Raw genomic sequence first — 25478 nt, forward strand, 5'->3', positions numbered from 1 at the left:
AAAATATTATCAAAATTTAAGATTTTTTTTTGGAAGGATTGAGTTTGTGACCTCATGGATTTTTTAAATCATAATTCGTTATTCGAACTACACTACTTCGGGTTTGAACATATTGATTTTGGTTGGATACGAATTTGAACGAAATCATTTAAAATGTGATTTGGATTGATTTGTGTCACCTGGTTGAATAGGTCATCTGAACCCATGAACACCCCTAAATTTAGAGGAGAGTGGAGGTGAAAACTTATTTTTCTTTTCTAAATTAAGTACACAATAAAATAATTCTAAAATCAAATGAAATGTGATTAAATTGTTATAAATCTAGCATTCTAAAGTCATTCCCTATCAAAAAACTTTTAAAATCTCCTTCCTAAATAGACCCTTAATCTTTTAGGATTTTCTACGATGGACTATTCTACCTAATAAAATATGTTTTGGTTGTTGTTGTTGCTTGTTCTTTATCAATTAAATAAAAAAAATTCAAGGGGAGATGCTTCACTTGCCTTGCCCTTCACACGACCATGCACGTAAAACCCTAAATTTTTTAGATATCTCCATTGTAGTAATCTTCTGTCATCTATTATTCTTCATATCATTATCATTATTTTAGAAGGTACGTATGTCAATTTCATTAACAAATAGAAGACAAATCATAGCCCTTAGCTAATATTTTTTCCCTTGGTCAGCATTGTTTTGGAAATAAAATCTAGCCGGCCGTCGAATTCGACCAAAATATTAGGGAACCAACCATGATATGTTCAAAATAACCACAAAAATTTGATGGTAAAAATTGCTAAGTATGCCTCTACAATGGTGTAAAAAGACAGTATCTCGATACAATTGGGATGATCTAACTAGTTTTTTTTTCTTTTTCAATTTGTTTGGTGATTAAAAATTCACATTTTTAAAGTCAATAAATGAAATAAATGTCTGGAGTTTGAACTTCGACTCTACAAACTAATATATGTTTCCAAATTTGATAAACAGAAAATTAATTTCTTGCAAGAAATATGGTTGATGTGAAATGATTTTATGAAACAAACTATTACTCCCTCCGTTCCTTTTTAATTGTCACATTTTGACTTTTTACACAAACCAAGACAACAAATACTTTTACTACTTTTGATACAACAATTTATCATTTTCCTATAATAACCTTAATAATTTAATACTTCATTTCATATATTTCTCTCTCTACAATAAATATCTAAGGGTAATATAGGTAAAGCCACATTTAATGATACATTGGACTTTGAAAACGACACTTAATTAGAAACAAAATTTTTATGTAAAAGTGACAATTATAAAGGAACGGAGGGAGTAGAAGACTTGACTCTGGAGTTTTGGCTGATAGTTGGTCTTCTCAGTCTTTTCTAAATTACTTTCTCTTCACGTTATTGATTTGCATTTTAGCCTCTCTTATTCCACACCTGAATAATGGAGATGACTCATTGGTTTGGAAGTTGACTAGTATGCTAAATGGGAGCTTGAGTGATATTTTTGAGAGGAGCATATAGTATTCATAAGATCAAAACTATGATATCTAGCATTGAGTCGAGCTTCAAGCAAGCTGGGTTTTTATGCATCATAGCGGTGTAATTAGATGGTTGATGCATGGCTCTTAGGGTATATTTGGGAGGGGATTTGGAGGGAAAATTTTGGAAAACTAAGTCTATATTTTGATGGCAAAATTATAGTCGTTGTATCTTAACTTAATTTCATATGACAATTTCGTCATTTAATTTTTTTTTATGTCATTTTTTGTCTTTTGGTCTGTTTATATATGAATTTTCAAGAATCAAATTTAAAGTTCATATTAAAACATGAGTAAAAGACAATAAATTTAAACATTAATAGTTCACGTTGAAATAAAACCATGGATTTGAATCTTCAAAAACCATTGAAAAATTGATCAAAATGACGTGAAAAAAATAAAGGAAGAAATCATAACTGAAATTAAGTTAAAGTACAACGAGACTAATTTTACCCATTTTAATCCATATTTGATATTTTAAAGAAATCAAAAAACATTGCCATTAAAGGTCATATAATAATACTATTTTTTTTTTATATTTTACTAATTGACTTAATAAAATATATTTTTAAAATTAATTTAAAAAAGAAAGTACATACCTTTTCTTTTTATTCTAAGTGTCTCAGTATTGTGACTATTTGTAAATTGTAAGTGTTATGTTCTGACACTCATTGTGCTAGGTTGAATGTTTTGTTCGGTGTAATCAATTCCATTTTGAATTGTTTTTAAAAGAAGTTAATCATATCTTCTTCTCCTAAACACTTCATCCAAATATACCAATAATATTGACGATGGGCTTAGTTAGGACTTAGGAATAATGACCAAATGATTTCACGTGGAGGAATTTTTAGGAATGATGGAGGTAATTTCTTGTTTGCTTTTGCATAAAACCTTTATCCTTAAAAACTAGTAATCGTGAGCTTTAAACTGGACCAAAATTTTTATATCGGTCATCCAAAACTAAATTGAATCGCATGTAATTTCATTTTTGAATAACTTGGATGAATGTTTGTCTCAAAATCAACTCGCATTGCACCACAAATATTTGAAGTGTTTTATTTATATTTTTAGTCCCTTTCTTGGTTTTTTTTTTTAAGAAGTTAAATTAGCTAATCCAAATTGATGCTGAAAGAGTCGAATCTGAAACTTTGAAAAGAGCACATCTCAAGATTTCAGGTCAATACATTAGGTCAACCTAAGTGGGTTCCTATTTACGTACAAAATAAAATAAAATATATAGTGATATAAAATAATTATTAAAAGTTCCACTAGAAAAAATATTAAAAGAAAAGTTAGACAAAAAGGACGGTGTTTCAACTTGGTTGGTTGAAATGGCAAATGAAAGAAAAGAATATGATAGTGTCCGTTGAAACGCGTTTCTTTTTCACCACCTCTAACAATAACATCAATTATTTCAGTTAGGTTATTACAGTAATAATATGATTATTCAACGTTGTTCACCTCCCAAATCTATCACCCTTATGTTGTCGTTACCTACTCTCTTATTTATTGGTTCATGTATGGGTGTAAATATATTTATTCTACTTAATTTCTTCCATGAAAATACTATTTTTTCCCCTTAATCCTTCAATTTTAAAGAAAATGAGTCTTCTTTCAAAAAAAGTAAAAGAGTCCTGTAATCCTATGTTTGATTCATAAGGTAAATAAAATCTTATTAATGGTTTTCTTTAATACTTAATAAGAATTTATTTACTTAATAAGAGTCTTCAAATGGAGAAAAATCTTTCATAGGCACAATCACAAATCAATTTTGTTAGGCACATCCTCACATGAAGTGAAAAAAATTAAAAATATATATTTAATCATATCAATTGTTATAAAACAAGTAAATAGAAACAATAATAGAGATAAGAAGAGGAAGAGAGAATAGAGAGAAATATTATTATTCTCTAGTGTACTTGAGAATGTTACAAATGAGCTCTATTTATAGGGAAATAGAGAATAGCTTATGGACTAAGCCCAATGATCTAATAGCATAGCTCATTAACCCATTTGCTATTTGGACATCCACTATTAATATTTATAACACTCCCCCTTGGATGTCCATCGAGGATATGCCTCATTAAAACCTTACTAAAATAAAACTCAGTGGGAAAAAAATTATAGTGAAGGAAAAAGAGTACAATATCCTTTTGAGTGTGAACTGCCTCGTTAAAAACCTTACCAGGAAAACCCAATGGGATAAAACCATGGTGAAGGGAAAAAGAGTACAGAACACATTTATTTCTCCCCCTCATGAAGATAAATATCTCTTAGACGGCAAATACCAATTCTTAATACAGGTTTCTCAAAAGCTTTACTTGGGAGTGACTTTGTAAAAACATCTGCAAGATTATCACACGAACGAATTTGTTGAATGCTGATATCACCATTCTTCTGAAGATCATGAGTGAAAAAGAATTTTGGAGAAATATGTTTTGTTCGGTCTCCTTTAATGTATCCTTCTTTCAACTAAGCAATACATATTGTATTTTCTTCATAAATGATAGTTGCATCCATTCTTCCAGAAGATAAACCACAATTATTTTGTATATGTTGAATCAATGACCTTAATCAAACACTTTCTATACTTGCCTCGTGAAGTGCTAAAAGTTTTGCATGATTTGATGATGTTGCTGCTATGGTCTGCTTTACAGATCTCCATGAAATGGTTGTATCTCCACTTCTAAAAACAAGTAATTTGTTTATGATCTACCATGATTAGGATCTGACAAATAATCTTGAAGGTAACGAAGTAAATGTTTGACTTGGTTTCAATGTCTGCGTGTAGGTGAAGAACTATATCTTGATAATAGATTGACAAAAAATGATATATCAGGAGGTGTATTATTCGCAAGATACATCAATGCTCCTATTGCACTGAGATATGGTACTTCAGGACCAAGTAGTACTTCACCATCTTCTCGAGGTCTGAAAGGATCATTCTCTACATCCAAGGATCTAACAACCATTGGAGTAGACAATGGGTGATATTTGTCCATGTAGAAACACTTTAAAACTTTTGCTATGTAAGCTTCTTGATGCTCAGGAATCCCACCTTTTAGGTGCTCAATTTGTAATCCAAGACAAAACTTTGTCTTTCCTAAGTCTTTCATCTCGAACTCTTTCTTTAAGCAATCTATGGCTTTTGGAAGCTCTTCAGGAGTTCCGATAATGTTTATGTCATCAACATAGACATCAATTATAGCAAATTCATTTCCAGATCTTTTCATAAAAATACACAGACAAATGAAGTCACTTTTATATCCTTCCCTCATCAAATATTCACTGAGGCGATTGTACCACACGCATCTTGATTGTTTTAGATCATAGAGAGACTTTTTTAATTTTATGGAGTAGTCTTCCCGAGATCCTAAACTATTTGCTTCTGGCAAATTAAATCCTTCAAGGAGTTTCATGTCAATGTCACTATCAAGTGAGCCATACAAGTAGGCTGTAACAACATCCAACTGTGCAAATTGAGCCCGTCTTGAGCTATAAGGCTAATTAAATATCTAAATATAATTGCATTAACTACATGTGAGTATGTCTCATCAAAATCGATTTCGGGTCTTTGAGAAAACCCTTGAGCAACAAGCCTTGCTTTGTATCTAGCAACTTCATCATTCTCATGGCTTTTTCGCACAAACACCCATTTATATCCAACTGGCTTCAGGCCTTTAGGTGTTCGGACAACAGGTCCAAATACTTTTCTCTTATTAAGAGAGTTTAATTCTGCTTCAATTGCATCTTTTCATTTTGGCCAATTTTTGCTTTGTCTACATTCTTTAATAAACCTTGGTTCTTGATCCTCATTATCATTTATCACATTCAGCGCTATGTTGTATGCAAAAATATCATCAACGTTGATTTCATGTCGGTTCCATTGGATTTCAGTAGTGACATAATTTACTGAGATCTCTTTATTTTCGGGAATTTCAGGTACCTGATCAGTTTCTTCTGGAACTGAAATATCAATTATGTCAGAACACTCTTTTAGAGTTTCTATATTCTCATTTGGGTTATCTTTCCTTTAAGCTCCTTTTCTTATTCGAGGTTTTTTTTTTTATATTTGGAACCGATTGGTCTACCATGCTTCAGGCACAGTTGAGACTCATTTGCAATATTAGAATATCCTACAGGGATATCTATTTTGTTTGGAGCATTAGCAGCTAATTAATATTTAATTTGTTTAACTTTGCAAATGAGTTATATCTTGAGGATCATGATGAGACAATAATATTTCCTTTCAAATAATTATTTGAACTTCAGGTTCACATTTTTTTAGCTGCTTATCATCTCCCCCTAATATTGGGAAAACTAATCCATCAATCGATAATCAACCTACTGGTTGTAAACAAGTTGACTTAATAAAACTTATGATAGATGGAGATTCATATCAAAAATGTTTTCCCAATATTCTTTCAATATTTATCCTAGTGTATTATATTGGAGCAATTGTGATATACACAACACATCCAAAAATTTACTAAGATGAGAAATATTAGATTGTTAACCTAAAACAAATGATGAATTAGAGGGAGGACTTACATATAGTAATAAGTTGGCTTGATGCAAATCAATATATCAACATAAAAGATTGTTGATTCCCAAAATATAGTCTATAATGTATGGTTTCATAAGTATCAAACATACAATTAACTTTAGACGTCTAAAGAATGGATCTTCAAGTCCATTTTTTTCATGAGCATATGCTAGCAATTGTTCAATATTAATTTCAATTGACAAATGATACTTATCATATTTTTTTTTTTTGAAAAGTTCAAAAAATAAACTCTTTATCAAATTTGTTGACAAAATAATCTCACAAACTTCTGGTTGTGAATTGACAATAGTCATACATGTCATTTAGTTTATCCACACTTTCGATATATCGATTCACAAATATCACCAATTTTTTAAGACACGAAAGTTATTTGATTGAAGAATCTACTGGATCTTCAATACAAACCCATTAAAATTTATATATTTTGCATCATAATAGATCCGGGATAACCCAACCGGTCTTGCCAACGACAAACTTAATATAGTATGTAAACTTCTGGTTTACATAATATGTGCTTCCATTGCACTAATATAAGCGTATTACAAATCATAGACAACATCACTTTTCCATTACGCTTATTTTCACCAGAGTATATCTCGTAATAGAGATATGTAACATATATTTTTCAATATGATATCCATTTGGATGGATATTTTATAACTCAATAAAATCATATTAATTAGAATGCAATCTCAACGTGTAACTTCGTTACTTTATGTAACAATACATTAGCTCTTCAGGAGCTTCGAGTAATCTTGTAGTTCTTCGGGAATTATATCACAAATAATCAAGAAAAACAATTTTGAGCAATCCTTCTGGAATTGTTATATATTTTTTAAGAATTACCATTTGAAAGATGATTTGTAAACTTCTGGTTTACAATAATATTCGCTTCATTTGTTTTTATCAATTTGAAACAATAATAATAAACAACAACAAAATTCTACCCAAATAAAATTATATAAGGAATATTCTTAAAAACTTGATTTATCTTTTGCATAACCATCATTTTATCAATTATAAAATAAACTAAACACGAAATTTCTCGAAGAAGTAAAAGTTTATAAATCATAAAGCTTTTCTTTCAAGGTAATATTTAGGCAACACAAATTGTCAATAAAATATCCTTTTCAAGTTTGATATCTCCACAATGTAAATTACATGTGAGATCAAGATCAAATAAATGTATTTCATAAGAAAATATACATATCTAACATGTATTGTTTATGAGATAATAATCTTGAAGGATTTAGAAGTAAATAAGAGAACGATAATTCATAGAATATATTTTCAAGAATTATGTAGAGAAAAATGTGTGCTTACCTTGTAATACAAGCCATCTAGAAGTCTTATGCAATAAGAAAAAGAAAATCATAACCAAACTTTGATAATGCAATAAGAAAACAATCTTGCCAGATTCAATCCATATAATAGAAATATGATCGTATCAAGAAAATCTTTGATCAAATAGTAATTTTCTATCTAATCTAAGTTCATACTAAAGGAATTGTATGACCTTGGCATGTATCATATCAATACTAATCTTTAGTAAATCAATTACCATAACCATGATATTAGTTATATAAAACAAATAGTATGAACCATTCACTTCTGGGAATGACATTCAATGTGACTTTTCACTATTTTGATCAAAAACCACTCATTATTCAATTACAAATGTGAGTAACCTTTCAAAAATATTCTTCAAGATATTCACTCATTTTGCTACTTCAGGAGCATATTCGAGTGGTATAAAAACATCTATTGTCTCATATTTTCCTCCTTTTTTTCATGATAAAATAGATCTTATAAATTTGTGTTCTGTTATGATTTAAATGTGTAGTTCTTCAAGAACTCAACATCAAATTTACATAAACGGTGACCAAGAAAAATCACCGTTTTTTACGGCCCATAAGGGTGTTTATTAAAGCATTAGTTCTTCAGGAACTGTGCCACAAATCTTCATGAACAATGATTGAGATAATTCATTCCTTAAGTAGTCCTTCAGGGATGCTTTCAATAATATGTTTATTTTAGTTCTTCAAGAACTATATCACAGATGTTCATAACCAATAATCTTTGAAAATTATTCTTCAAGTAATCCTTCAAGGATGCATCACTATTGAATTTTTCAAGAATTCATTGAAAATAAAAATTTGCCTTTTAAATTTTCAGAAACCAACATATTTAAACAAAATTTGAGACTTTTGAGTTCTTCTGAAACTCATAGAGAATAAACTCTAGACTTTTGAATTCTTGTGAAATTCATATAAAATTTGGTTTTTAAGTTCTTCAAGAACTATATAACCGATCCAATCAGTTAATTGTAGGATCCTTCTAGGATGTATCATTACCGAATTCTTCATGAATTCATAGAAAATAAAACCAAGTTTTTAAGTTCTTCAAGAACTATGCAATATATTTAAACAATGAAATCAATTCTCTAAGCAATCCTTTAGAGATTAACACTTTTGAATTCTTCAAAAAAGAGTATAGAATAAATAATCACAGTAACATAAAACAATTCACATAATAATGATTTAATGCAACCATAATGACATAACATTTTAATATGGTAATTATTCGTGAATATTAAAATACTAATGATTACAATATTAAAATACAATAAAATTCACATTAAAGAAAAAATACAGTTACTACTCTTGCACATTAAGATATTATTCATCAAGTGATTAAAATATACACTAAAGATGATCATACTAAAACAGAGCAAATTTACGATAAAAATAATGAAAATTGTGCTACTTTTGCAATCCTTCAGGGATATTAAAATACTTCTTGAATTCTTTGTGAGTTCTTTCGGAACTATATAATAAATTAAATCTTGATCAAAAATATATAATAACTCTAATTAATTCATTTGTACAATCCTTCAGGGATGCATCTTTGTTGAATTCATTAGGAATTCAGTAAAAAAATTGTGTTTTTAAGCAATCCTTCAGGGATGCAACATCTTTGAATTCATCAGGAATTCATTGGAAAACAATTTGAGTTTTTAAGCAATCCTTCAGGGATGCAAAACCTTTGAATTCATCAGGAATTCATTAGAAAATAATTCGAGTTTTTAAACAATCCTTCAAGGATGTGTTCCTTTCTGAATATAGTTCTTCAGGAACTATATTATAGATTTGATCAATCTTTTATGCAATCCTTCAGGGATGCTTGAATTTTTAATTAAAAATAAACAAACAGTATATAATTTGCATAATAACGATAAAGTGTATCTATAAGGCATTGATTCCAAATTGATGGAATTACAACAATAGCCTATAATCATCGATACAAAATTACAATCTACTATAATAGATTAAGAAGAGTTATGTACCTTCTTAGTTGATTAGAGCGTGCTGATAACGTGTTATAAAACAAGTAAATAGAAACAATAATAGAGATAAGAAGAGGAAGAGAGAATAGAGAGAAATATTATTATTCTCTAGTGTACTTGAGAATGTTACAAATGAGCTCTATTTATAGGGAAATAGAGAATAGCTTATGGACTAAGCCCAATGTTCTAGTAGCATAGCTCATTAACCCATTTGCTATTTGGACATCCACTATTAATATTTATAACATCAATTGACTTTATTCAATTTTATTTTTATTTTTATGATCTTGTATGTGTTTCCGAATATATTTATTTAGGCTTGTGCCTAAGCAAGTATACCTCCTTCAAATGTGTCTAATAACATCTTATTAAGAGTCTTCTTTAAAACATGAACAATTGAGAATGGTAAAAAAAAAAAAACAATTGAGATCTTTTGCATTTCGGCCTGAACCAATTTTAAAGCAAAAAGTCATTCAATTGAAAAATCAAAATTAACAAAATATGAAAATAATACTTCACCAGATCACTAATATAAATAAATAATCCTTTCGATTATATTTAGGTTTAACTACAGTTTTGGTCCCTCTATTTTCACCAATTTGCATAATTGGTCCCTCTATTTTAAAATTCGACAGTTTTGGTCTCTCCATCATATTTTTGAACTATGAAAATGTGATGTGATAAATTTTAAATGTCGTGGAATATGATGTGAAGATGGAAAAAGATTAACAACGATGAAATTGTAACAAAATTCCCTTAAAAACATCATTTAAAACATATCATATCACAATATTCTAGACAAAATATTTGATAGAGGGACCAAAAGTGTCAAATTTTAAAATAGGGGGACCAATTTTACAAAATAATAAAAATACGGGGACCAAAACTACAATTAAAATTTATATTTATAAAAGATATTTAAGTCAACAAAAGTTGACGTATCTGGTTTAAAATTTAACTGAAATACATCAATTTTTATTGATCTAGTTTAAATATAATTAAAGGGAGTATTTTTCTTCTTCTTCATATTCACCGAACAATTGATATAAGTATATAGAGTAGTATCTTTCTTTATGTACAAGTATCCCTTTATTATTTCCTAAAAAAAAAAAAAAGTATCCCTTTATTATTGAGCATAAATTAGGTATATCAAAAAAATAATCAATCTCTGTACATAGTAAATTGTTCTTTATCGCATTCACACGCTCAACACTCTCAAAAGGAAAACCAAGTTTTCAGCTCCTGATTCTGACTTTTCATCATCGCCATTGTTAATTCACTTCAAATTTCAAACCCTATTTTCCATTTCCCCCAATTTCCATAATCCATTCCGTAATCGCTTAATCCATAAGCTCTCAGGTAACCTATAAAGCTATTCACTCCCTTCATTTTTTTCAATTTTAATTTTCTGTTTCTCTAATAATTTTCTTCATCTCCTTTTCAGGTTAGGGAATAAAACCCTAAAAAAATTGTTTTTTTTAATATTTTTAATCAACCCCAAAATTAGCAATTAGTTGAAAAGTGGAAGATCAAAGAAATAGGGTTAGAGTGAAGAATTGAGGATTAGGGGTTTTTTTTTTTTAATTTGTGTTAAAGATGGAAACTTTGGGTGGTAATTCATCATCATCACCATCATTATCATCAGCATCGTCATCATCATCTTTTGGAGGGATTAATACTGATGATAACAATGGTGGTGTAACTTGGTATGGAATGAGGTTACCTGTTAACCCCTTTTTATCACCGATTTCGTTTTTGTTGGATTATTCTGGAATTTTGCGTTCGAGTAATGATTCTGAGGGTATGATTGTCAACAACGGAGTTTCTGGTTCGGAGTTACGATCTCAGGTTGATGCTGGTGGTGCTGTTGCTGGGAGTAGTGCAGGGGAAGTTGCAATAAGGATTATTGGAGCCGGAGAGAATATTCATAATCAGGTTGGGGAAGTAGGTTATGATGATTGTGGTGAGGAGCTTATTGGTGAGAGAAGTGGAATGCCTGGATTGGGTGAGAATGATGCCGAGGGTCGTGGTGGAATTGAGGCTAGTGAAGGGGTTCCTCTTGTGTCTTCATCTTCTTCGTCGTCGCTGGCTGGTAGTGGACAGGTTGATGGTGAGGCTGCTGGGAATGGAACAGAAAATAACAGGGATTCGTCTTCTCATCAGAGATATGATATTCAGCTGGTTGCCAAGTGGATCGAGCAGATTCTTCCTTTCTCGCTTTTGTTGTTGGTTGTTTTCATTCGACAGCATTTACAAGGTATAATCACTTCTGTTCTGATTCATTGATTATGCTATATTTTGTTTGTGATGTTGAGCTTGGCTTCAAACTTGTGTTAGTCCAATATGATCATAATGATCATAGCCATTTTGAATTTTCCTTTATTTACTTTTCCATTGTTAGTAGTTCTTCCATTTCCCAAATATCAAGAAAATACAAAGTTGTTTTTGATAACTTGGCTACTTGTTGTGTTAAGAGCACTGACTTGCTTGTTCTGAGGTAATTTGCTTGGTAGAATAGTGGTTGGATGTGCCTGCATTTGGGAATGATGGAAACTATGAAAGTAGTTATTAACTAACATCTTTATTTCTCATCATGTATAAGTTTGTTTGGTCTTTCACTCTTGCTACCTTGTTAAATGTTTTTCATTGATCCCAAATCCAACCGAAAAATGCTTGTGTGGCTTACAATACTGGCTGTTGTTTCCGAAAAAAGGGGCTTAGAGAAAAAAAAAATATCACGTGAGAAGTTTTTTGAGGATCACAAGGGTCGCACCACACCTTTGTTTTATTTACTGATTCTGCAGAACAAATCTTTTTACTGGTTCTCCCCTTTGGCGGTGTTTTACCTTAGTAAGAAAATTGCAACTTTGCTAATTGTAAGGTAAAAATGAATCTTGTGGAGTAAACTAGTTGATGATGTTATTGTCATGTGTTTCTGTAGAGATCCTCTGTTAACAATATGAAAGCTTTACTTATGAAGATAAGTACATGATGATATGCTTTTTACCTTTCTCGTAAGTTACAATTGTGTGTTTTCTTATTTACAATCTCTTCCTCTGAAGGTGCACAATCCATTGTTCACACTTATAGCATGGGTCTTGTCTTAATTTGGAAGTTATTATTTTCTCCACATTATCTGGTAGTCATTTCTGCGAACTTGCAGGTTTCTTTGTCACAATTTGGATAGCAGCTGTGATGTTCAAGTCAAATGAAATTGTTAAGAAGCAGACAGCTTTGAAGGTACTTTATTCATATCTTTGCCAAACCTTTAAAATTTCTATTCTTAAACTGAGTTTCTATTCTGTCAACTCCTCATCCTCGTACCATAACGCTGAGTGAAATATGTTTTATTTTGCAGGGAGATAGGAAAGTCTCTTTACTTGCTGGTATCGCTTTTGCTTTCATTCTTCATGTGATATGCATTTACTGGTGGTATCGAAATGATGATATTTTATATCCACTGGCCATGTTACCTCCTAACCCAACACCTTTCTGGCATGCAATATTCACGATCTTGGTCAATGGTATGGACTTATTCATGTAATGCTTGATCTTACATTGCTGCAGTGGATATATACTAGAACTTTTGTTTGTTCTACTTTACATGGTGGCATAAATGCATGTTAATAGTGTACAATTTTTGCTTTGTTTGGATAAGTAACTTAATTAATTGCTTATAGCATAAACGTTTATCATATTAGTGTTTACATATAAGCTATTTCTATAACAAGATAAACTTCAGTCAAACTGTATTCATACAAATTATAAGTTGTTTTTATAAGCTATCCTGGAGAGCTTATGGAATTAGGCTGAAAACAGCTTATATACATGTCATTATCTATTTCCATAAGCTTTTCCAAACAGTCTCACAAGTCCTTGCATATGTAGTTAAGATCAAATAAGTCAATCCAAACAGGTCCTTAGTAAAAAGTAAGCTCCCGTAATAATTACAGACCCCGGGTGAGATGCTGAATGTATGACATACATATGCAAGGGATTTTTAAGTTTCAGCACAATATTGCAGCTGTTTTTTGGTCACTGATGGTGAAATTGGAACCTTCTTTGTAGTTGTTTCATGATTTTTTTATTGAAATTATTCACAATTTAAAACTTGCCTATGTGTAGACAGGATGCCGTAAAATGTATTCTCCAAGTTTAATTATCAATTGGGATATTAATCGACTCAATTGTTTGAGGATAAAGTTAACAGTTTAATTTTATTTTTTCCCTTATGTGATATCGACTGCAGTCATTGCTTGTTTACACGTCTAAGAAAAATTGGGAATGTTAGCTGACATATTATTTCACATTGGCAATGGTTAAATTAAAACAGCAAAAGCTCAATTTTCATCATTCCTTCACAACATCTTTAAAAAAACGAAACAACATGATGACATTTTTTAAATTATACATGAAAACAACAATAACCAAGTTGCATCTCAGTAGGTGGGGTTGGATACATGGAACAGACGGGATCATGTCTAAAACAAAACCATTGACTTCTAAATCTTTTTCAATATACATGAGAACATATAGACAGGAACAAAAAAAACAAAGTGCACCCTTATTTGCTTCAATGTTTGTCTTATTATTTGATATTAGTTGTTGAGATTTGTTTTAGATATTATAGATTTGTTTATATATATTTGATGTATTGTGCATGACGGCATCAACACTTAGAGGAGACGGCTGACCGGAGGACACTGTACTAGATGGTGGTTTTTCCTGTGATATCCGACAAAGTGACAACCAAATGAGAAAGGATCAGCCTTCTGGATGTTGGCTGAACCTTAAAAAACATAGGTTTTTGAACTAGATGGCTCTAGTACCAATTTAAGAGGGAATACTAATGATTTTTCTGTATTAAATCATGAATAGTATGTACAACATTTATACACGATGTTAGTCAAATTAATTCCTTTTAGCGATTAGAATCAACTAAAAAAGGAAACTGGGAGAGAGTACAGTAAATATGTACAGAAAATCTACAATATCTGAAACATATCTGAACATAGATAATGAGCGATACCTTTCTTGATCTCATTTTATTTTATTAATATACTGTATTTTTATCTTGGTTGACTGTTTTTGTGTCTCATCTATCCCTTCAGATTGTAATTGTGGCCTTTTGCCATTCTAATTTTTGTTGGTATTGATGATCACCATTATATTGACTATCAGATATATTGATGCGGCAAGTTGCAATGGCTTTTAAGTGTATCCTTCTTATATATTACAAAAAGGGGAAAGGTCATAATTTCCGTCGACAGGTGATTAACACTTTCCATACAAAAGTATGCAATTTTCAAGTGTAGTTTACTACTATAACTTCTGACATTGTCTGACTTTTTTAGGCTCAAATGTTAACTCTTGTTGAGTACACGCTGCTGTTGTATCGTGCCTTGTTGCCAACACCAGTCTGGTACCGGTTTTTCTTGAATAGGGAATATGGAAGTCTCTTTTCGTCACTGACCACAGGGTTGTATTTAACTTTCAAGCTAACATCTGTGGTTGAGAAGGTATGCTTTCATTTTCTTAAAATTATTAGTGTGAAGTTCTGAATTTCAAGATGTTTATGTACAATGCCGAATTATAATATGTGTGCCTATCAGGTCCAATGCTTTATTTCTGCCTTGAAAGCATTATCAAGAAAGGAAGTTCATTACGGGGTCTATGCCACAGCAGAACAGGTAATAATTCAGTTTTAGATTTTTTTTTTTTACCAACAGTGTATATAAATATATCCATTCGATTTCTATAATATTAAACAAAGTCCCTCTAATGCCATGTGGAATTTTGGAGGATGTCTAGACCCTCCATTCCCTGCCCAATTTTTTTTTTCCAGTTCCGTTGCTGTTGCATGGGATTTTATTAGTTTAAATAGCAAATCTCATTCATTTGTTAGTGTTCTGATTCAGTGTTTTTTGGAAGTTGCAATTTTCTGATTTTGTAAATGCATACATATGTAGACATTAAATACATGAGATGAATTGTAGTTGGCTATTCTCCTCCAAGTTATATGTTTCATCAATCTAAGAATAAAACTATGCGATTTATCAAAATAATTTGTAATTATGCAACCAAGTTATACGTTATATGCATGAGTACGTAAACGTTAAATGCATTAGATGAATGCCATCATCCATGACTTTTATAGTTACACAAATTATGGTGATACTATTCATCAGGATAATGTGATTTATCTTCATGTATCTCTTATATTCTATTTATTTGTGTACTTGCACACGGTGGTGTATATTGTTTTCTGGATGAAATGAAGAGTATCTTCCGAAAAACCTATGGTTGCTTGTTATATTTGTCTTGTCCCCCTTATATTCCTCTGACTGTTTCAGAAAATATTATCCTCAAAATTAGATAGGAAAATACCTACGGTAGCTTGTTTTGTTTTTCCTGTGTATGAAATTTATTGGTTGATAGTGTTTGGTTGGGAGATTCATCATGTGTTATGCAAGGGTGCTGGAGAGCTTTTGTATTATACTTTGTTTTGAAATTTTTTTATTAGATATTGTCTTCTGTCTTTTTATTTTTCAACTATTCTTTTCTAATGACATTTCTTTCTATTTAAGAATGAAAACATGCACAGATACTTTGTTATTGGGGATTTTTACTGTGCATATATTTTTTAAATATATAATTCTAAATTTTATGTATTGAAACACAGGTTACTGCTGCCGGTGACCTATGTGCTATATGCCAAGAGAAGATGCATTCCCCTATCTTGTTGCGCTGCAAACACATTTTCTGCGAAGATTGTGTTTCTGAGTGGTGAGTACATACCTTTATTCCTTGTTTTGAACTTTTTATTTCAATATAGAAAGCTCACAATATATTAACAGAAATACACTGAGATCGTTTATGAGAGCGCTAAAAAATTGTTTAGGCTTGGCTAGTAATCAGCTAAAAGAGCATTTCACATAATTTCCCACTTATCAATTCTCAAGAATGTCATACTTTTCTTTTGAATAGAAAATGTTAGTTGTTACTCTCTCCGTTCCATTTTAACTTCCACTTTCATAGCAAAAAAATTGTTTATTTTTTTCATTTTCAAAGTTCAATTTAACATTGATTATTTTGTCAGTAATACCGTAAACTATTTATCGCACTGAAAGATATAGGTGGAATGAAATAGTAAATAATTAAAGGTATGATAGGAAAAAGAAAAATAGTTTCATTAGAAGTAATAAAATTGATCGGTTGTTTTGGTTTGTGTAGATAACCTTAAAACAATTACTAAAAAGGAACAAACGTAATAGTTATTATTTTGTTTGTGGGAGAAGTTGAATTCATGGCCTCAGTTCTCCACCATGGGAAAGCCATATATTTGCTTATTATACATTTGGATATTTATTTATGCTTGGATATGTCCTGGGAAAAAAGATCTAGAGATTAATGAGTTGGATCGAAATATGGTTTACGATAGAACATTATAGCTTAATTTGATCCATGTAGCCGACCCCAAGTCCCCACTTAGTGGGACAAGGCTTGGTTGTTATTGAATGTCCTGGGGAAAAAAAAATCATTTCTACTGTTCCTTTCTTTGCATAATATGTAATCATATTTAAGTATTAACAGTAGGTGAGTTTAGTAGGCGAGTTTAATATCAAATGTAAGAATGGATAAGAGAGAAAGATAGGGTTCCCTAGGTCTTTGGACCCTTGGTCGTTGACAATTGCCATGTGGAGTCTATTTACAGTTGTGTATCATGTTTTCTAGGAATGCGTAAAATGCATTTCGTGAACCTGAAGTATTCTTGGGTGTTGGACAATGTTTAAGGCCAGTGTAAAAATGTTTAGGTTGGAAACAAGTAAAAAATTTCCTAGAAATATTTGTTTCTTGCGAATATTTTTAATATTCATAGCAAACATGGAAATCTAAAATTCTTAAATTAAGATTCTTGGATGCCGAAAATAATCCTTCTAACAAACACCACTGCACTTTTACTAGGCATGAAGATGCTCTAAGGAAAAATGATCCCGTTGGTGAATATTATTCATTCAAATATAGTCATGCCTAAGGGATGTCCAAAAAAATTGGTCCAGCAGAACCATTTTAAAAAACCTGGCGTATGTTATTAAAAAACCCAATTTATTTTGCTTAAAAACTGACCCGTAGCCATTTAATTAAAACTGGAAATATCAGTACCCACTTTTAAAACCAATACCCAAATGGTCAAACTTAATGTGCTCTCCAAATTTATGTGCTCTCAGCCGCTTCATGTCACGCTAACGTTGTTAAAATTCTCAATCCTTTCTCGTTGGTGCCAGTCCATCCTTTGATTCGTTCATCTGATTTGTTCCCCTTTCTTGTCGTTTCTCTCCAAGGGCTCTGCACTTGCAGAAAAATCAAACGGTTTTTGATCTGATTTCAATAATGTCACAGTCGAGTGAGGTTCTCGACATCTCGTTGAGGCTTAGGTGCCAACGAGAAGCAGCTCTGAGCAACGCTCCTGTCACTACTGATTTTGCCTCCGAGATATCCTGATTCAGTGATATCTTTTCCAGTGGAGGGATATCCCGATGCATGATTCCAGCAGTCAGTGAGTGTAGTAGAAAGGCAGAGTTTCGTTAATAGAACTGGGGAAACAAAGGGAATTCTAGAAAACAGAATAACTCTGAACTGTTGGATGAAGTTAGAAAGTAAAAAAGAAGTCGTTGGATTAATAACTAGGTTTTAATCAAAACTGGGTCTGAACTGGGAACAAGCCAGTTCGGAACTGTTTCGCAAGCATAAACTATTTTTCTAAAATAATGGTTTGGTTTATCAAAACCTAAACCAAATAGTGGATTGGTTTCTATGGTTCAGTTACCGTGACTCATGCTTAATGGCCAGAGCTCAAAAGTACTGTTTCCTCAAGCTATTAAAATTTGATTCCACACCAAAATTTAGAAATTCCACTTGAAAGTTGTCAAATATTGAAATAACTACTGATGAAGAGGTATATTTGAGACGTGTTGGACTTATGTAGAAGTGCATTTGTTTAAGCTTTTTTTCTTGAAAACCTAACAATTTAAAAAAAAAAACTTTTGAAGTTTATTGAATGTTTAGATTGCTGATTATGTTTAGTAATTATTTCAAGTAGTCTTTAGAGAAAAGCTATAATAGTAACTATTTAAAATAAGAAGTGTTTTTTCTTTCTTCTAATAATTGTAGTCAAATGAAAGTTAGATTATGTTTGTTTAGCATAAAATCTCTGAAAATTAAATCATTTTTGTTATACAAGTCATTACACAAACTGGTATTAAGAGGCAGTTAGATTGTATTGCATTTTTCTCTTATCAACAACTTCTCTTTTAAGTTGTAACTCCAACAAACACTTCTTTATTCAGGTTTGAGAGAGAAAGGACTTGCCCCCTATGCAGAGCATTGGTTAAAGCAGCTGATCTTCGCACCTTCGGAGATGGATCAACAAGTTTGTTCTTCCAGTTGTTTTAATCAACTCATGATATGTACAAATTAAGGGTTTTGCTGAGATACTCAAAATCGGGGGAACCCGCTAACCTCATATTCCTCGTATAATAGATAGTATGATGAACACAAACTTGTTCTTAACGCTACATTATTTTGATATTAATCCCAATTTCTTTGAAGTTTGTATATGTTTTTGCACAGGCTTTATTGAAATATATTAATTAAGTTGTTCCCCTTGGAAGTGCTGAAATTGCCTATTTTTATAAGAAATTTGGATTTGGATGCTTTTGTTGATTGTCATGTCTTTTTTCTCTTGCTTTTTGCCCAGATAGTGAAACATCTTCTATCCTGAATTACAAACCAAATGTTTTGCTATGAGGGAGCAGTTTGAAGTGTGGCCATCATTTAGTACTGTCATGCATCAATGAACTTCTGAAACCTTTAGTTTTAGAAATTAATGTATGTACAATTATAGAAATGTGGTATTGATAAATTACTTTGGAGGTCTCTAATCTATTCGATGATTTTTAAGTAGTTCTTGAATTAAAAGAAGTTATAAGCAAGTGTCTAAATTTATTACTTCTTCCGTGCTTAATTATAAACAACTTTGCAAAAATTTTAACTTAGATATTTATTATTATTTTTTCGAACAAAATTCTATTTAATATTACTGGTTTATCTCAGAAGATGAAATATTAAATATCAAACTATTCTATACATAATAGATGATTAATATTCATATACAAATTACGCACATTAATTATACTATTGATTTTTTTTTTTTAAATATCTGGCAAGTACAAAAGGGGCATTTGTATATGGTGACAGAGAGAGGGAGGGAGGATCAGTTTGTAACTAGGTCCCTTAATAAAATAATTTGCAATTAAATTCATGCTTGTTGAAAACTTTAGGGATTTGGTTATAGTAATTTATTTATGGATGAAGCTTAGAAAACTGAGATACAATTGCTTACGTGTTGTTACAACTGTTCTTCAATAAAATTGTGTCAATCGGATTATTAAATCAACATTAGAAGACATTCTTTGCATTATCTTCGGTTATCCGGCAGCTCGTTAGTGGCATGGAACGAAATCCTAAATGCTTAATCTTTTATTTGATAATCAATCAATTTATTTTTTAGAAGGTTTAGTTTTTCTTCTTTTTTGGAGTCCTCTTTATCTCGCTGGAGTTTTGGTCTTTGTTTGTCTACGAAGCATTAAGTTGGTAATTTAGACTCCCGATAAACACATATCTGTGAGGAGTTTTTTAGTTTCTTTGTTGTTTGTGGTGCTATCCGGATTACCGTCCTTTGCAAACTTTGATCTTGGCATGTATTTGGCAGCACCATAGCATATCTTGTCATTCAATAATGTTATTTTTTGTAAAAAAAAAATAGTGGATGTCCAAATAACAAATGGATTGATGAGCCATAATACTAGGTTATTGGGCTTAGTTCATAAGCTACTCTATTCTCCTATAAATAGAGCTCATTTGTAACAATAGTCTATAATCATCGATACAAAATTACAACTTATTATAACATATTAAGAAGAGTTATGTATCTACTTCTCAGTTGGTTAAATTGTACTGATTTATGAAAATAAGTAAATAGAAACAATAACAGAGAGAAAGAGAAGAAGAGAGAAAAGGGAGAAGTATTATTTATTATTCACTGATCTCATTGCAGCACATATGACCTTTATCAGAGAAAATAGGGATTCTGTTACTGATATTATTATACGAGGATTCAGTTACTCATGATATAGTCCATATAACCCAATTAGATTTTTTTTTTTGGTTATAAAGATAACAAAAGGAACAAACAAGAAAGAAAGACACTTCATATGATATAGTCCATATGTCATAGCTGTAACACACTTCTCAAGAGAAACGCATAGCAGCCTAATTGGGTTGTCCCCTTCATAGGCAGTAACACTGCTCATTTCAATAATGAAAGCAAAATTCCAATTCATATGATATAGTATATCATATGAAATATAGTCCATATGCCAGCTTGGCTTACCCTACACTTATGACTTACACTCACATTAGCCATTTGAAGTATAAAAATGGTCAGTCATGCTAGATTGAAAAATGTTTAAGATGGTTCAAAGCATGGAAGCTAAGGAACATAGTCTAAATACGGATAAAAACTTCAGGTTCAAATCAACTTGCCTCCTGAAGGACTTTGGCTAAATAAACTATATGAAACATGTAAGCTTATGTCATATTTATCAATTTAACTAATGGAAATTTAGAAATCACAGCTATAAATTATGTGAAAATTTCACCTATGCCTTTATGTACTTTGAAAGTGATTTATTAACTAAAATTCACACAGAACATTGAAATTTATTATGTTCATTAATGATGTAACTGTGAGGTTTTCAGGATAGGAGTACACTTATGCCATGAATAAGACTATTACACAGCAAATCACAATCAACACTTTATATATGCGCAATAGAATAGACCAATAATTTGAATTTTTTTTTTTTGGTTACAAAGATAACAAAAGGAACAAACAAGAAAGAAAGAAAAAACAGAAGGAAAAAACAAGCTAACTATTCCTTAAGGAAGAAAATGCTAGTGGCATCGCTTCTAAGAAGATTTTGACGAGACCAGCTGGGGGCGACTCATAAATAACAAGTCCATCATCAAAAGAAGCTCCGAGTTTTGCAAGAAAGCCCGCACATTGGTTCCCTTTTCTGAGAGTGTGACAAACCGTAACAGTACTTTGAAGAAGCAAATCTTTTATGTCTTGGATAAGGACCGCATAAAAATGGTATTTCTCCACGGGACCATTAATAAGATTAATGCAAACAAGAGAGTCAAAATAACAAACTAGCTCTGCATAACCCAAATCCTTGACCATGATCAGACTATGATAGATAGCCGAAAGCTCAGCCAACATGCTATCATCTGAGTCTGGAATAAAACTTGAAAAACCCGATAGAAACAACCCTACATAGTTACGCAGAATTCCACCAAAGCCAGTTCGAATAAGAATACCATGAAAGCTACCATCCACGTTTAGGATTGCACAAAAGGCGTTGTTGTTGTTCCATTTTATGTATCGGTCAACTGTAACAGCAGAAACAGTAGAAGAAAAGCTAGCTTTTATGATCTCTATCGAATTCTTTATGCTGCAATTTAGATGATGTAAAGACCAAGTTTCACCACCCAAACACATTAGATTTCGATGACGCCAAGACCACCAAATACCTGCTAAGAAAGAGATAGGCTGGTATTTATTTGATGATGTTGTAGTAGTTATTTTTTTTGAATCAGCAAAATTTATCAAGCCAAGCTTGTGCAAGATGCACAAAAAACTCGAAGGCACTAGAAATATACAAACGATTCCAAAGACGCCGTATATAGACCGAACACCTTAGAGAAAACAAAAAAAACTCCAAACTACCCCTACACCAAAACCGGCAGCTGGGCAAACAAAACCAAAAAGCCACAACCGTTCAGCGAGGAAAACAATCAGCATCATCACCTCCGCTCCATTCACAAACAAACCCACCCCCCTTAACTGCGTGGTAGTTACTTCTGTTATCATGTAGTTGAACTTTGCACGGTAACTGTTTGACAAATGGCTTCAACGAATGGGAAGAAGGTTAGTAACGGTAGTAACTTTGTTCATGATGACATTGCTTTGTGTATTCTTTCTAAACTTCCTCTCAAATCTATTAAGCGCTTCTCTTGTGTTTGTAAATCATGGTCTCTTTTATTTGAAAACCCTAATTTCATCAAAATGTTCATTTCCAATTCTCATCCACTCTATCACGATGCTTTTCTCATTTTAAATCAGTATCCGAACTCTTTTTACTTTCTTTCTGGTCACAAGTTTCAGAATAAACTCAAATTGAATTTTCCACCTCCATTTCTCGATTCACAGCTTTCCATTAGTCGAATTATAGATTCTGATAATGGCATTCTTTGTATCACCGGCAAGACTGTAGTTGTATTTTGGAATCCTGCTACTGAGGAAGTTAAGGTCATTCCTCCTTCTCAACCTGAGTTTTCCTGTGGAGTTATGGATCATGGATTTGGCTATGACCATGTTAGGGATGACTATAAGCTCATCCAATATGTGGATGTTGTGGAGGGTCATGACCCTTTTTGGGAGATATATAGTCTAAAAACTGATTCCTGGAGGAAAATGGATATTGATATGCCAATTTGTGTAAATGATGATAATGTGTGCTTGAATGGGATCTGTCATTGGTTGGGGGAAGAAAATGATGACTATGATATGGTTCTTGTGTCATTTCACTTGGGCAATGAGGTGTGTTTTGTTACACCTTTACCCTTTTTAGAAGGCAAGGATTATGATTTTGATGATGTTAACCTGCAAGTGTTAAATGGGTAGGTTGCTGTGATATTTAATCATATAGAGACAAAGTCTTTTCACATATCAATCCTGGGTGAAATTGGCGTCGAGGAATCATGGGTTAGACTCATTGATATTGGACCTTTGTCTTGCATTATGCGTCCTATCATAGTATGGAAGAAAGGCAGTATAATTGTTAGAAAATTTGATGAACTAGCTTGTTTTGATCTAACTACTGGGGTGATTGAGGAGATTGGTGTTAAAGCAGAACATTTTTGCGACATTTTCATTTACAAGAAAAACCTTCGTCCATTTGTAGTTATTGACAATTAATTGCTTTTGTAGACTTTGTGTGGAGTTTTCACCCTCAAGGTTAGGAGTCTAGTTCTTAGAATTTGATATTCCATTGCCTAAGTTGAACTTTCTGAAATTGCTTGTATGCAAACTGGCTTGTTAGTTGCTCATATTATATGTATTATCATATGAGGTAGAAGCCTTTAGCATTTAGCATTGAGAAGGTTTAAAGAGTATGATGTGTAATAGCATGTTGTTATCTCTAAGGCTGTCTTTCTTGTAACTTTAATCACAGATTATGTACTGTGATGGATTTTTACGCAATGTTTGTATTATTGTCCAATGATATTTTAACATTTGTTTGGGATTTTATATGAAATTCGAAATGCGGTAGGGGAGCTCTGTTTATTTTGAAATTGATTACTGCCTAGGAGGAACGCTTGCTGAAGTAGTGAAAAATCCTTTAACAAGATGAATGAGGTAATGATAAAGAGATATCTGAGTCGTTGAAACATATGTTCCTTTTTTTAGTGTTAAAGTTACCACTGTATTTGGTCTTGATGCATGAAACTTTGTCTGTATCAGTTGTTGGTTGGGTATCGAGTGTACCTAATACAAATACAGATTGGGACAAAACAAGTGTTTTTTCCGGTTGTGTATTAGAATCGGTTTGTCATTCTTATCATAAATCATAATTAACACATGTTCTATAGATTAAGGCTGATACATGGAATGAATTATTTCTGCTCCTTTTAGGTCTGATACATGGATTATCTTGTATTTGTTCTAATTATTTGGATATTTAGTTGTTATCCATCATTGATTGGAAATAGGTACTAAAATATACAGTCCTCGTTTAGAAGTGATGAGATATTCAGTTTACATTTTAGAAGTGGAATGGACATGTTATAAAATTCTGTTTAGACACTTCCTATAGAGAAACGCATAGCAGTCTCCCCTAAATCGGCGAATGTGGACTAACACAAATTCTGTTTAGATTGCCAGGTGATTTTCCCTGATTCTGTTTTAATATTGTTGCATACGGGTCTGACATTAGGTAACTTGTGAAGATTCATTTTCAGAAACAATGTTATTTAGAAAACACTATTTACAGGTTGCTGCATCTTTATGTATTGATAGTAGTAGCTATCTAACAGATGGATTGATTAAATCTAAAGTCTATGGAGTTCGGACCGACCAAAATAGCCTGCATATAAATCCAGTTAGTACTTTGAAGGTAAACAGGCATCCCTTTGCTGCCTGCATTTTTATAATTAATAGGCCGTATAGCTCAGTATTCGTCCTGTATCTGTTCTTGATGTATAAAAGGTATATGAAATCATTTATTTGTCATGTAGGTGCACATTTTCCACAACTTTGTTTTCTTTGTAAAAAATGTGGGAGCAATATAGTTTTTAATTTATTCTTTAATATTTAATGAAATCATAGAATCAAAGTGTGTATATGTTATTAGTTCCATTTCTTGATAGAAAAATCTTCTAAGGTCCAAGGTTAAAAAAATCTGCTAAGTTAGTAGTTGAGGTTTTGTTTTAAAAGCTTGTTTGGTTCACTTGCAGCAGCCTGAAAAATATGAAATTCATTTTGACCTTCAAAGTTCAAATCCTCTTTCTATAGCGTTTGTAGCACCGACACTTATGATCAAAGGCATATCTAGTGATCGACATGTGTCCGTGTCCAACATCTGACATGACACCGACACATGCGATTACATTTTTAATTCATTTTCTCAAATTATTATTAGTGTTGACGTGTGAGTGTCATGTCAGCGTCTGTGTCGGCGTTTCATAGCCTATAACTGAAGATTTTATATATTATATTACTTGTGGTACACTGGGACAGAAAGGAAATCCTAATCCTACAAAATATGAATTTCAATATAATCATATAAACTTATTCTCAGAAGTTAAAATGCACATTATTAACTATTTAACTAGCAATCAATGTCATT

General features: G+C 31.8%; 2 protein-coding genes and 1 pseudogene across 3 annotated transcripts; 2 read left to right on the forward strand and 1 right to left on the reverse strand.

Moving 5' to 3' along the window:
• Window positions 1-10619: 10619 nt before the first annotated feature.
• LOC146922994 (uncharacterized) lies at window positions 10620-19117 on the forward strand. Its single transcript, XM_085715754.1, has 9 exons — window positions 10620-10806; window positions 10892-11704; window positions 12611-12687; window positions 12806-12971; window positions 14629-14717; window positions 14802-14966; window positions 15060-15137; window positions 16130-16233; window positions 18795-19117. The coding sequence occupies exons 2-9, from the start codon at window positions 11044-11046 to the stop codon at window positions 18898-18900; spliced, it is 1446 nt and encodes a 481-aa protein (XP_085571880.1). The 5' UTR covers window positions 10620-10806; window positions 10892-11043; the 3' UTR covers window positions 18901-19117.
• Window positions 19118-21436: 2319 nt separating this feature from the next.
• Window positions 21437-22069, reverse strand: LOC146922995 (uncharacterized). The gene has a single exon (XM_085711647.1). It carries the CDS (start codon window positions 22067-22069, stop codon window positions 21437-21439), a length of 633 nt encoding a protein of 210 aa, XP_085567773.1.
• Window positions 22070-22249: 180 nt separating this feature from the next.
• LOC146922996 (F-box/kelch-repeat protein At3g06240-like) lies at window positions 22250-23852 on the forward strand (annotated as a pseudogene). Its single transcript, XR_015012660.1, has 2 exons — window positions 22250-22498; window positions 22781-23852. The product of XR_015012660.1 is annotated as an F-box/kelch-repeat protein At3g06240-like (transcript).
• The last annotated feature ends 1626 nt before the right edge of the window (window positions 23853-25478 follow it).

The sequence above is a fragment of the Medicago sativa genome, chromosome 5 (assembly GCF_051527215.1).
Source record: "Medicago sativa cultivar Bolivia chromosome 5, Bolivia_mono, whole genome shotgun sequence".
In the NCBI taxonomy this organism is placed as follows: domain Eukaryota; kingdom Viridiplantae; phylum Streptophyta; class Magnoliopsida; order Fabales; family Fabaceae; genus Medicago; species Medicago sativa.